Source organism: Gorilla gorilla, chromosome 12 (assembly GCF_029281585.2).
Source record: "Gorilla gorilla gorilla isolate KB3781 chromosome 12, NHGRI_mGorGor1-v2.1_pri, whole genome shotgun sequence".
Taxonomy (NCBI): domain Eukaryota; kingdom Metazoa; phylum Chordata; class Mammalia; order Primates; family Hominidae; genus Gorilla; species Gorilla gorilla.
Window position 1 is genome coordinate 111,602,276 of NC_073236.2, and position 14,143 is coordinate 111,616,418.

Sequence of the window (14,143 nt, forward strand, 5' to 3'; positions counted from 1 at the left end):
AGCCTGGCAACAGAGTGAGACTCTGTCTCTAAAAAGAAAAGAAAAGAAAAGAAAAGAAAAGAAAAGAAAAGAAAAGAAAAAAAAAACACACACACACAAAGAAATACCTTACTGCCTACAGAAAAAAAAAGATAAAATGTTTTAGCATGGTGAACACCAACAATGTGCCAGGCATTTTACAATCATTTCAGCATTTAACACTCACAATCCTCTGTGAGAAAGCCAAGGCCCACAGAGATTTAAAAACAAACAAACAAACAAACAAACAAAAAACTCTACTAGACAGTGGTTGAACAAGGACTTGAATTTCAGCTGGTCTGATTCCAGAGGGCATGTTCTGTGTACCCTGCATATCTCCTCCCCTCTCCTTCTCTCCCTTCCCTTCCCCTTTTCCCCTCCTCTCCCCTCTCCTCTCCTTCCTTCCTTCCCTCCCCTCCCCTTCCCTTTCTTTCTTCTCTCTCTCTCCTTCTCTCTTTCCTTTCTTTCTTTTCCCTCCCTCCCCACCTTCCTTCTTTTCTCTTTTCTTTTCTTTCCTGCCTTATCTACTGCTCTTGTCTTCAGTGGACACTGGCATACCTCCTGGAACCCCCATGCTTCCCATCTTCTGGGCCTTTGTGCACTCTGTTTCCTCTGGAGGAGTGTCCTCCCCTCTCTGCACATCAAATCCTACCCAGCCTCCAATTTCAGCTTCCTGGGTCCCAGTAAACAGACATAATCTTCTTTCCTTGACTCCTAGTGCTCTTTCCCTGCACATTGCCACCTTAAAGAGAAGAATCTACGTGCAACTCTCATCCCTCCTCTAGTTCACTGAAAGCAGGGACTGTATCTTACACATCACTTAACATCGTACCTAACACCTAGTTTGAATTCAATAAACATTTGCTGGATGAATGAATGGGAAAAGTGATCTAGGCTAGTGATCTGGGCAAAATCTAATTAAATGTTAGCCACTACAGATCCACACTGGGGCATGCCAAACCTGAGTGTCAACCAAGGCAAACAGCCTAGACCCTGCAGTTCTAAACAGAGAGCTGAGCTCAGCTGCCTCGTGAATTTGGGACAACTCAGACCATTAATCTGAGGAAAAGAGGTGGCGCAGTACGAAACCAATCTAAAAGTTGGGAACGCCAAGGTATATGCTCAGTTCCTACACTAAGTGACTCTGTGACCTTGAATAGGTCACTTCCTTTTGCAGGGCCTCAATTTCATAACCCGTAAAATAGGTGTAATAGCAGTACCTAGCTCATAAGGTTGTTACGAGAATTACAGAAGTTAAAAAACATAAAGCACTTAGAGCTATGCTGGTGTATTGTAATTATTCAATACATTTAAAAATTCTTATTGTCTGTAAGGTGATTAGGAGGCACTGGGTGACCCATTGTTTATTCTGAGAAAATATGTGATCTTGCCTTTATATGCATGTTCCTGTAATGCTCACTTTTCTGGATACCTGGAATAATGACAGTTTAAGGATTATCCACTCTCCCAAATGATCAATAATGCAAAACTGGGGTTTTCTACATTTTGATTTTGATTGTTAGAAGAACTACATAGCTTCCTGCTTTGCAATTCGGACTGTACTCAGTCTGCTGAGTAGTTAATGCCGTGGACGGCCTCACTGTCAGAATGTAATCTCAAGCAGCGATGGACCATTCCGGAAATCAATCAGTAGGCTTTGAGTTGGTGCTCTTCAAAATGTGTGTGTGTTAGTCTTCAGTGCTTTGTACATATTCTGCATATAGTGAGCTCTTACACGTTTGCTGAAGAGATTTAGCAGTAACTTAACTGCAGCTACACACAGACTGTAGGCTTACTAGTTGCTTCTGGACCAACTAGGAAACCACTGTTCTGCCCAATTCTCACAATCATGGCTGCTCTAAAGGCTGTTCTTCCGAGTGTCAAGGCCCTGCTATCTGGCAACTCAGCCCTGCCCACTCATGGCACACAAGGAGACAAACAAACTACTTTTTTTCCTCAGAAGTGACTTTGGATTACAGACTACCCTAGCTCACCCCCACCCCACTTCTGCTTTCTTGGCTTCGATTTTCCATTAGGCATGACTAAGTGCCAGAGGTTCTGTCTGTCTGGGAAAATAGGAGTCACTGGAATTTTCTATCCTCTTCTCAATGTGCAGCCTCCCTGCTGCTTTGGAGGCAGCAGTAAAGTGATGTCTTTCCTTTGGCGCATTCCATTACAATACTCCTTCTTCTCTTTTGCCCATAGACGCTAGTAATAAGTTTGGCCACAGAAGCATGTTACCTTCTCTTAAAAGCACTTGGTTTTTAGACTCTCAGCAGGGTTATTTCTGCTCACAAACACCCTGGGTTTTCCCCATGGGCACAGAGGCCTTCAGCCTCCTGGGTGAGCCACTAGGAAGAAGGCACCCATGCCAGGCCACTCCACGGGTAGGTGGATGTGTACATGGTGCAGGCTAAACTCCTGCCCTTGATGATTCTGTGCTGCTCCTGTGAGCAAGGGAGCAGGAAAGAGGGGAAACGTAGGAGGTCAGAGGTGGCTTGGGCTGGGCTTTGGACCAGTAATCAGGGGCATAGGGTTCTAATCTTGATACTGTATGCCTTGCACAAATTCTTCTAGGAAATGAAAATGATGAACTGAAAGTCAACTCTATGCCAATCACTGTGCTTAAAGGTCTATATCGATTATTTCATTGAATGTCTATCACAATAGTTAATGCTTACCATATTTAGACCTGGCAGTACTAGATGATCTCTAAAGTTCCTTCCATGTTCCATGTTCTGTGACTGGCCCCCACTGTCACACTTAACTTCCCAGGATGCATTCCTACTTAGTCACCCAACTTATCTCTGCTGTTGGTTGTGGATTTTGCAGGACAGTGGAGTAGAGGTAACTGCCCCAGTGAGTTTTCTAAATTTTGGTTTTGATTTTTAGAAGAACTACGTAACTTCCTGCTTTGTAATTCTGAGTTGTACTCAATCTTCTGAGTAGTTAATGCCACAGATAGCCTCATTGTCAGAATAGAATCTCAAGGAGTGATAGACCATTCCAGAAATCAATCAGTAGGCTTTGAGTTGGGGTTCTTCAAAATATGTGTGTGTGTGGTAGTCTCCAGTGCTTTGTACATACTCTGTATATAATGAGCTGGATGGTACCTGCTTCCCATTTTTGCTCACCTCTGTAAATCCTCTACTTTAATAAGGCATGAATCTAGTTCATTTTCACAGGTGGCCCTTGTGCTGAATGATCTGACAAAAGACAAGACAGAATCTTGTTTCTGCAGAAGCAAGGCCTCTGCTTGTCATTATGATATGCACACAATGGACAATCCTGATGGTTCTTTGATGCTTCCCTTTTTTCTAGAATTCATGCCTTAATGAGAAGTGATAGAAACAAGCGGCTTGGCCCTCCTGCCTTGGCTGGACTCCACATCACTCATGACAGCCCTGAGCAGCCCTGGCGGCACCTGTCATAAACTAACACACACATCTGAACAGTCAAGCCTAATTCCTAAGAAGCTGTTTTAACTTGACATCTGAAAACGTATTGCATCTAGAATTATTTTATTGGGTGTGTGTTCAAGGCATATGTGTGCACGTTCTGCAACTGAAGTGTTCTATAAATATCAGATACGAGCTGTACAAAAAGGCATCACGTACACGGTGTACTTAATTCCATTTAGTAATGTTTTCAATTTGTGTCTGACCTCCGGCAACAGAGATGGAAGTTTCTCAACATGAATAAAAAAGTATGCTCATCTACCTTAAACAATTTTCACTTAAAATTCCAGAAATATATTACAGCTTAGTGATTACCAGGTGGGTACTAGCCCAGTACTTTCAGAGGAGGGTACTGAAGTCCAGAAAGGTGACGTGTCTTTTCCATGATCATGAAGGAAATTCATAATGGTCCCTAGATGAGACCCAAGTCACTTGACTCCCAGGCCACTATCCTTTGCTTTTTCTTGACTTACTGTATGTTTCTTCCCCCAGCTGTTCAAAAGGAACTCTGATTCCATTAATAGCATATGTTCCTACTACGGTTTATCATAAAAATCCCAAACCAGCTCCTCTACCCTTTCCTTTCTAACTCTATGGGGCATCTGTCTGTTTTTCCAGGAAAGAGAATACGTGACCCTAACTCACAAGCAAGGAAGTTGCTCTCCTTGGTGATCCCAAACACTTCCCCAGTGGCTGGCGGGGTAATTGGAACCCAAGCTTGAACACTCAATTGTTCTTTTTTTTTTTTCTGAGACAGGGTCTCATTCTGTCGCCTAGGCTGGAGTGCAGTGGCGCGATCTCGGCTCACTGCGAGCTCCGCCTCCCAGGTTCACGCCATTCTCCTGCCTCAGCCTCCCAAGTACCTGGGACTACAGGTGCCCGCCACCACACTCGGCTGATTTTTTGTATTTTTAGTAGAGGCAGGGTTTCACCATGTTAGCCAGGATGGTCTTGATCTCCTGACCTTGTGATCCGCCTGCCTCGGCCTCCCAAAGTGCTGGGATTACAGGCGTGAGCCACCGCGCCCAGCCCACTCAATTGTTCTTGAAAGGGCACACCTGAGTTAATTTTCCCGACAAAGATGTGCTGACCTTCCAGTTACTCTTTTTTTCTTTATTTTTATTTTTGAGACGGGGTCTTGCTCTGTCACCCTGGCAGGAGTGCAGTGGCACGATCTTGGCTCACTGCAACCTCTGTCTCCCCGGTTCAAGTGATCCTCCTGCCTCACTCTCCTGAGTAGCTGGGATTACAGACGCCCGCCATCATGCCTGGCTAATTTTTGTATTTTTAGTAGAGACAGGGTTTCACCATGTTTCCCAGGTTGGTCTTGAATTCCTGACCTCAGGTGATCCACCTGCCTCGGCCTCCCAAAGTGCTGGGATTACAGGTGTGAGCCACCACGCCCAGCCCAGTTACTCTCTCTGTGTGACTATCCTGATAAGCTGAGTTCAGTGCAGCTTCTTCTGGCTTGTGTGACTGAGGCCAGAACAAAAGCCCTAACTGTTTTCCACTGAGAAAGCAGGATAAACAGGGGGTGCAGTCTTTAAAACAGCTCCCAGAGAAGCTTCCAGTGGAACCAAAGGAATACAGATGGAGGGCCTGGGGAGAGATGGCCTGAGGGGACTTGCAGAAGGGATTTACCTGCTGCCCCTCCCCCAGGGGAGCCAGGAGGCTGAGCTGGACTGTAAACACTCCGTGCCTGGTGCAGCCTGGTCTGCACAGGCTGAGAGGATGGTGAGTGGCTTCCTCTGGGATGAAGGCTGTATTGGCAGTAATTGATGGCCAGGCTTTTTAATGGAGCTTATCATTTCACTGCAACAGATGTCAGGTTCTAATAAATAACACGTTCTCACTGACCTATGCAATTTGGAGAGGATGCCTGGATGTCAGGCAGAGCTGGATTCCTCCCCATCTCAGTTGCTCTCTCTTCTGTAAGGAAAAACAAACCAAATCCCTTTAAGATACTTTTCAAAAGGGTTCAAGGATCCAATAATTCCACATTATTTATATGATTTGCTTTTCTCTTCACAGCTCTACTTCTAAACCCCATAATGAAAAGGCCCAGGAGGGACGGGTGAGCTTGCTCGTGCGGAATGGAAGGCCTTGGTGACCTCAGTCCCCAATTCCTGTGTCGCTCACCAGCACTGACTTTATTGTCTTCTCAGGGGCTCTGATCACCCGAGCTATGTTGGCCTGGGCCTGGAAAACTCCCTCATCTCTCTTGTGGGGAGTTCAGCTGAGATGAGGTTGGTTCAGCTGGTTGTGCTGGTACCAAGAAGATACAACCACAGGGGATGACAGTCCACTAATGGGGTGGCCTTAAACTTTGGGAACTCTAGCCAAGTCACCGAGGTTAAGGAACTGTTTACTGGGGTACATATGATGGTATCAATATTGACTCTGCTTTTAATTTAAAAATCTCCTCTTTTTCTCTAGGGATGTTGCTGCTGATAGCTAAAAATGATCAAATTCTTACCATATGCCAGACCTTATGCTGGACAATTCACTGACATTATCCCACGTAGTAGGCAGAATTCTAACGTGACCCCCAAGATTCTCCACCTTCTGTGTAATCCCCAGGATTGTGAATATGATGGATTTCATTCTGGTAAACAGGTTTTGTTATATGGCACAGATGACTTTAAGACAGGGAGGCTTTAAATCTGTGACTAGCAGAAGACATATGGAAGGCAGAGATTCAAAATATAAGAGGGATCTGACGCACCACTACTGGCTTGAAAATGGAGGGGACCACATGGCAGAGGACGCACGCAGCCTCTAGTTGCTGACGGTGGTCTCCAGTTGATAGCGGCAAGGTAACAGGGGCCTCAGTCCTACAACCACAAGGAGCTGAACTCTGCCAACATACTGAAAGAGCTTGAAGGAGGAGCATAAGCCTCAGGGGTGAGATCACAGCCCCAGACAAAGCCTTGATTTTAGTTGCCTAAAACCCCGAACTGAGAACCCAGGCATCTTGAGTGGGACTCCTAACCCACAGAAACTGTGAGATTAATAATTAGTGGTGTTTTAAAAGGGTTAACTTATGATATTTTTAAAATTAGCAACACAGAAAATCATACACCCCATGTGACACCCATCATAACCCTCTCAAGTAGGCTTCACCATTTTATAGACAAGGAAACAAAGACTCAGGGAAATTAGGAATTTGCCCAAAGTCACATAGCCTGTGAGTGGCAGAGACAGGTTTAAACCCAGCTATGTCTTGACTTTATGGTCAGTGCTCTTCATTGCCTCATACATTTCCTCTCTGTATGAGAAGAGAGCCTCAGACACATGGTGAAAAGAGTATGGAATTGTTTCTGTCTGCCTGGGTGTGGATGTGCAGAAGGGTCAGAGGACCTATGCTTTTGTTTTGGTTTTAAATGGTGAAAAGACATATATATAGAATCAACTAGCTGGATTCAGTTTAGATGATCCCTATATGCCTTCTTCTCTCCATCAGGCCTGATCAGGGTGTTGGCTTTGGCCACAGCAGTGTCACTGAGCTTCTTCACAGCCTGTTTGATCTGGTGCTTGTTGGCTTTGACATCCACAATGGACACAAGTTGTGTTGTTGTCTTCTATCTTCTTCATGGCTGACTCAGTGGTTGGGGGAACCTGATGATGAATTATTGGTCAAGCTTGTTTCTCCTGGGAGTGCTCTTCCAAGGATATTTCTGCTGCCTGCAGAGCCACACTGTCTTGGGCCACTGGAAGGTGGGTGATGTGTGGATTGGATCTTCTTTTTGTGGCTGTGGACACCTTTAAGCACTACCTTCCCGGCCTTCAAAGCATTCACTTTGGCTTCAGCTTTGGGAGGGGCAAGAACTTTTTTCACTTTTGGTGCCGTAATGTGAAAATGAGGACCTATGTTGAGCCCTCACTCCTCTAGAAGCCAGCTGTGTGCCCTCGGCAAAGTCAATTAATCACTCTGAGCCTCAGTTTTTATAATCTGTATGAGGCCTACTAAGAATTTCTGCATTATAACCCTTGAAGGGCTGCAGCTGATGATCCCATAAAAGTGTGTGAGGGGCCACTGTGAATGAAGTCCACAGGGCAGACAGAGGCACCTGGATGTCATGTAGGTATCATTTTCTTTTCTTGATGACTGCCAATTTCAATGTCCTCTGCCTATAGGCTGGATATGATCACTCTGACGGCTTATTTGGAGGAAGTCATTTTAAATAGGTTTTTTTTTTTTTAGAGGAAATGATTATTTATTACATTTATTGAAAAACTACAGAATAAGATGGAAGGTAATTTTTCTTTTTTTCTTGAATTCTTTAAAAGTTATTTGACTATTAAAAGCCAAAGTAATAACAATGTATTGTGGAATTCATAAAATACGAAGACTGAAAGTGTGTGAATATGATAGCACAAAGATAAATAGAAGGTACACAGATAATTACACTGTTTATACAGGAAGCATTATAATATTAATTCACAGTAGGCTGTGATAAGTTAACGGTGTATTTTTAGTGTATAAATGACTAAAATATACAAAGAAATATAGCTAACACACCAACAGAAGAGAAAATGGTAAACTAAAAAATACTTTAATAAACTGAAAGAATACAGGAAGAAAAGGACAAAGGAATAAAAAAAAAACCCAAACCAAAAATATGAATAGCAAGACTGTAGGGCTTAAACCCAGTAAGCTTATTATTTATATTAAATGTATAAATAAATGAAATACTCCAATTAAGGCCAGGTGTGGTGGCTCATGCCTGTAATCCCAGCACTTTGGGGGGCCAAGGCAGGTGGATCATGAGGTCAGGAGTTCGAGACCAGTCTGGCCAACATGGTGAAACCCCGTCTCTACTAAAAATACAAAAATTAGCCAGGCAATAGTGGCGCGAGCCTGTAGTCCCAGCTACTTGGGAGGCTGAGGCAGGAGAATTGCTTGAACCCAGGAGGTGGAGGTTGCCATGAGCCGAGGTCACACCACTGCACTCCAATCTGGGCAACAGAGCGAGACTCTGTCTCAAAAAAAAAATAAAAATAAAAAAATAAAAAAGAAATACTCCAATTAAAAGGCAGACATGTTAAGACTACATTAAAAAACCCAAGGTCTACAAAAGGTTTCTTTCAAATATAAAGACACAGACAGGATAAAGAAAGGATGAAAAAAATATATACCATGCAAAAAATACACAGAAGAAAGCTGGTGTAACAATTTTAATATCAAATGGAGCAGATTTCAAGTCAAAGGATATTGCCAGAAATAAAGAGAGTCATCTCATAATGATAGAAGGACCAAGTTATTGAGAAGACCTAACAATTCTAAATATGTATCTAAAAATAAAGCTTTAAGATATAAAAAGTACAAATTAGCAGAACTAAGGGGAGAAACAGACGAATCCAAAACCCCACAGGTGAAAATGTTAATACCTCCTTTCAATAACTGATATAATAGACATAAAAAACCAGTAAAGAGCTAAAAGATTTGAATAACACTAACAAGTAATTTAACTTAGTTAATGTATATATAGAACACTATACCCCAAAACTGCAGGACACACATTCTTTTCAGGTTTACATGGAATATTTATCAAGATAGATCACATGCTGGTCTACAAAACAATTCTCAACAAATTCCAAAGGCTTGAAATCATACAGGTTATGATCTCTGACCAAAACCGAATTAATATAAATCAGTAAGATATTTAGAAAAGTCTTTCTAAACACTTGAAATTCAAGAAGCACAATTATAAATAACCCATGGTTCAAGAAGAAATCACAAGGGAAATCAGAAAATATTTCTAATAAAATAATAATGAAAAATAACATACAAAACTTTGTGGAATGCAGCTTAAGCAATCTGTAGAAAGTAATTTTATATTAAAAAAGAAAAAAGGATTAAAATTGTGACCCAAGCTTCTACTCTAAGAAACTTGAAAAGGAAGACATTAGAAACAATGTATTGCCAATCACTTTGACAACTTAGACATGATGGATCGATTTCTTATTAAAAAACCTAGCTTGCTAAAATGAACACGAAGAAATACGGCAATCTGAATATCCCTACATTTACTAAAGACACTAAATATTTTTTGCACAAAGGAAACCCTACCAAACATTTGGAAAGAAATAATACTAAATCTGCACAAACTCTTTCAGAAAACAAGGGAAGAAGGAATACTTTCCAGTTTATTTAATGAAGCCAGCATAGTACTGATACCAAAGACCTGACAAGGACAAACACGAGAAAAGAAATTTTAGACCAATATCATTCATAAATGTAGATGTAAAAATCTTAAAATTTTAGCAAATCAAATTTAATAATATAAAAAAGGATAAAATCATGACTGAGAAGCATTTATCTTTGGAATGCAAGGTTGGTTCAACATGCAAAAACTAAATAATGTAATTCACATTAACAGAATAAAGAAAAACCACACGATTATGTCAGTGTCAAAAGATGCAGAAAAAGCAATCTATGGCATTCAACACCCATTCATGATAAAAAAAGAAAAAAAGAAAACCTCTTAGCAAAGTAGTAATACAAGAATTTCTTCAACGTGATAAAGACATCTATGTAAAACCTCAACATTAGCCTTAATAGAGAAACATACAGCTAGATTCTGCTCTTATCACTTATGTAAAAAATTGTACTGGAGGTCCTATTCAGTGCAAGTAGGTGGAAAAAGAAACAGAAAAACATAAAGATTGGAAGGAAAGAAGTAAAGCTGTTAGCATAAGGCGTGACTGTTTATGTAAGAAATTGCAGTCTGGGCGTGCTGGCTCATGCCTGTAATCCTAGTGCTTTGGGAGGCCAAGGCAGGTGGATCGCCTGAGCTCAGGAGTTCAAGACCAGCCTGGGCCACATGGTGAAATCCCGTCACGCCTGTAATCCTAGCACTTTGGGAGGCCAAGGCAGGTGGATTGCCTGTGCTCAGGAGTTCGAGACCAGCCTGGGCAACATGGTAAAACTCCGTTTCTACTAAAAAAAAAATACAAAAAATTAGCCTGGCGTGGCAGCGTGTGCTTGTAGTCCCAGCTACTTGAGAGGCTGAAGCAGGAGAATTGCTAGAACCTGGGAGGTGAGGTTGCAGTGAGCCAAGATCATGCCACTGCATTTCAGCCTGGGCGACAGAGCGAGACTCCGTCTCAAAAAAAAAAAAAAAAAAAAAAAGAAATCTATTTAAAAAATCTATTAGATTTTAGTAGTAATAAGTGAATTTAGCAATGTCACAGGATGCCATGTCAATATAGAAAAATCATTTGTATTCCTGTATACCAGCAACAAACAACTAGAAAATAAATTTTTAAAAATTTTGTTTATATTTTTATATATTTATAAATATTTTATATTTATATTTTTATATAATTTACAATAAAAACAAACACAGGTGGAATGCAGTGGCTCAGGCCTGTAATGCCAGCACTTAGGGAGGCCGAGGCAGGTGGATTGCTTGAGGCCAGGAGTTCGAAACCAGACTGGTCAACATGCCAAAACCCTGTCTGTACTAAAAACACAAAAATTGGCCGGGCATAGTGGCTCATGCCTGTAATCCCAGCACTTTGGGATGCTGAGGCGGGTGGATCACCTGAAGTCAGGAGTTTGAAACCAGCCTGGCCAACATGGTGAAACCCTATCTCTACCAAAAATACAAAAACTAGACTGGCGTGGTGGCGGGCGCCTGTAATCCCAGCTACTAGGAAGGCTGAGACAGGACAATCACTTGAACCTGGGAGGTGGAGGTTGCGGTGAGCCAAGATCATGCCATTGCACTCCAGCCTGGGTGACAAAAGCAAAACTTTGTCTCAAAAAAATAAATAAACAAAAATACAAAAATTAGCTGGGCGTGGTGGCACACGTCTGTAGTCCTGGGTACTCAGGAGGCTGAGGCACAAGAATCTTTTGAATCTGGGAGGCAGAGTTTGCAGTAATCCAAGATTGTGCCACAGTACTCTAGCCTGGGCAACAGAGCAAGACTCTGTCTCAAAAAAAAAGAAAAAGCAAAACATTTAAAAATATTTCAAGATTTCTACATTGAAATATTTTAAAAATTTCTGAGAAACTAAAGACCTAAATAAAACCATGTTCACTGATTCAGTATTATAAAAGATTCAGTATTGTAAAAATGTCAATTCTTCCCTTGTTGATCAGCAGGCTTTTGGGGCGGGGGGTTGGAGTGGGGAGAGGTGGGAATTGGCAAGCTGATTCTAAAAGATATATAAAAATGCAAAGGACCTAGAATAGCCAAAACAATCTTTAAAAAGAACAAGCTTGGATACCTTTCCTGATTTCAAGAAATATTGGTATACCTTTCCTGATTTCAAGAAGTACTGGTATACAAACCTATCAATGGAACAGAATAGAGTATCCAGAAATAGATCCACTCACATGTGGTTAATTGACTTTTGACAAAGATGTAAAGGTAATTCAATAGGGAAAGAAAAGTATTTTCAACAAATGGTGTTGTAATATCTGGATACATATGAACAAAAAATTAACCTTGGCATCTACCTCATATCATATACAAAAATTAATTTGAGATGGATCATAGGCCTATGTATCAAAACAAAAGCTTCTAGAAGAAAACATAGGATAATTTCTTCATGACCTTCTAGTAGGCTAATAATTTTGAGTACACAAAGAGCATTAACGTAAAAAACAGATTTCATTTAAAAAATGAAGATTTTCTGCTCATCAAAAGACACTCTTAAGAAAATGAAAAGGGCAGGAATAGTGGCTCACACCTGTAATCCCAAGACTTTGGGAGGCTGGGGCGGGAGGATCAAGGATCACTTGAGCCCAAGGGTTCCAGACCAGCCTGGGCAACATAGCGAAATCTTGTCTCTATTAAAAAAAGGAAAAAGAAAATGAAATGGCAAGCCACAGATTGAAAGACGATACTCACAAAAAATATATCTGACAAATATATAAAGAAACTCATATATACAACTCATTAATAAAAAGACTAACAACCAAATTAAAAATAGGCAAGATTTGAACAGATATTTCATGAAAGAGATAAACCAATAAGCACATGCCAAGATGCTCAACATCATTTATCACCAGGAAATGTAAATTTAAAACATGAGATCTTACTTTATCCTCTCTAGAATGGTTCAATTTAAAAAGACTGACAATAGGAAGTGTTGGTGAGAATGTGAAGCAACTGGAACCCTGGTATATTGCTGATGGGAGGGTAAACTGATACCACTTTAAAAAAGCTTGTCACCTTCTCATAAAGTTAATCACATATGTACTCCCACTCCCAAGTATTTACCTGAAGAAAAGAAAACACATGTCTACAAAAAGACTTGGTCATAGCAGCTCTATTAATAAAATCCCCAACCTGGAAACAACACAAGTATCTACACACGGGTGAATGGATTAATACATTATATTCATATAATAGAATATTACTCAGCAGTAAAAAAGAAATGCCATAACAGATACATTTTTTTTTTTTTTTTTGAGATGGAGTCTCGCTCTGTCACCCAGGCTGGAGTGCAGTGGTGTGATCTTGGCTCACTGCAACCTCCGCCTCCTGGGTTCAACAGATTCTCCTGTCTCAGCCTCCGGAGTAGCTGGGATTATAGGCATTTTTGTATTTTTAGTAGAGATGGGGTTTTCCCATGTTGGCCAGACTGTTCTCGAACTTCCTACCTCAGGTGATCCGCCCGCTTCAGTCCCCCAAAATGCTGGGAGAACAGACGTGAGCTACTGCTCCCAGCCACCATAACAGCTAAATCTTAAACAATTATGTTGAATGAAATGAAGATAAATTTCATTGTGTCAGACACAAAAGAGTATGATCTGTATTATTTCATTTAGAAGTATCTAAAAGGAAAAACTAAGACAGGGTGATACAGAACAATAGTTGCCTTGAGAGTAAAGAGACTATTTGGAAAGAGGCTATAAGGTAACTTCGTCAAAACTTTTCAAAAGATATACTTAAAACCTGTCCACTCCATTGTATATAAATTATACTGCAATTTTAAAAAAAGATATATATGCAAAGCCATTTCCTTCAAAGTACTCATGGTTTGGTTAAGGAAACAAAATATATATGAAGATGTGAAGAACAAAAAGAAAATACCAAAGAGATTCCAAAGCAGTATGTGATTAGAGTCAAAGGAGACTGGGAGGGGAGAGAGCTGCTGGCAAAGTAGAGTGGATGGGAAAACCCATATGGGAGAAGGTTGAAGGATGTGTCTGTTTGAGGGGGCGGAAAGAGGGTGGGAGGAAAGGCGTGAGCAAAGGCACTGAGGTACACAGCAGAAGCTAAAACCCATGGTCTTCCACGTGTTAACTTGCTGGCCTCTCATAGCAAGTCCATCCAATAGGGAGGAGTACAGTCCTGTTTTAGGAATGAGGTTCAGAGAGTTTAAGAGCTCTGCCCAAGACCACAGAGCTTGCAGGATTAGACTTTGCAATAGCAACTGGGGCACACATGACCCCAAAGCCTGTGCTCACCTTGTAAATGCTGCTTCATTTGCAAGGGACAGAATCTGCTAGACAGCCATGAGAAAGAAGCACATGTGGTAGGAAAAGCCCTGGTCAGTGCCAGGAAGTGTCCTTTCTGAGGTTACATTGTTTAGAATTTTGCTCTACAGGAGGGAATAAACAGCTGATTCCACTCAAAAGGCTCCACTGCTGTTCATAAACCATGAGAGTGTTTATGTCATGGGCAGAGCTCCCCAAGTGAATT

The 14,143-nt window shown here is 41.3% G+C and overlaps 1 protein-coding gene across 13 annotated transcripts in view; it reads right to left on the reverse strand.

Annotated features, from left to right (window-relative positions):
* Positions 1 to 14,143, reverse strand: part of BABAM2 (BRISC and BRCA1 A complex member 2) — a 452,513-nt gene that overhangs the window by 23,347 nt on the left and 415,023 nt on the right. For 2 of the 13 annotated variants that reach the window (XR_002004718.3, XR_008676775.2), the window contains exon 12: positions 5,334 to 5,405. The exons of 9 other annotated variants lie outside the window; for them this stretch is intronic. Coding sequence is in view for 2 of the 4 variants with exons in the window: in XM_055377655.2 (XP_055233630.1) it covers positions 5,118 to 5,288 (171 nt within the window). In the remaining 2 variants the exon portion in view is untranslated. Of the gene's footprint in view, positions 1 to 3,635; positions 5,406 to 14,143 lie in introns of those variants that run through there. 2 more of the 13 variants (XM_055377655.2, XM_063695989.1) reach the window with 2 other exon arrangements.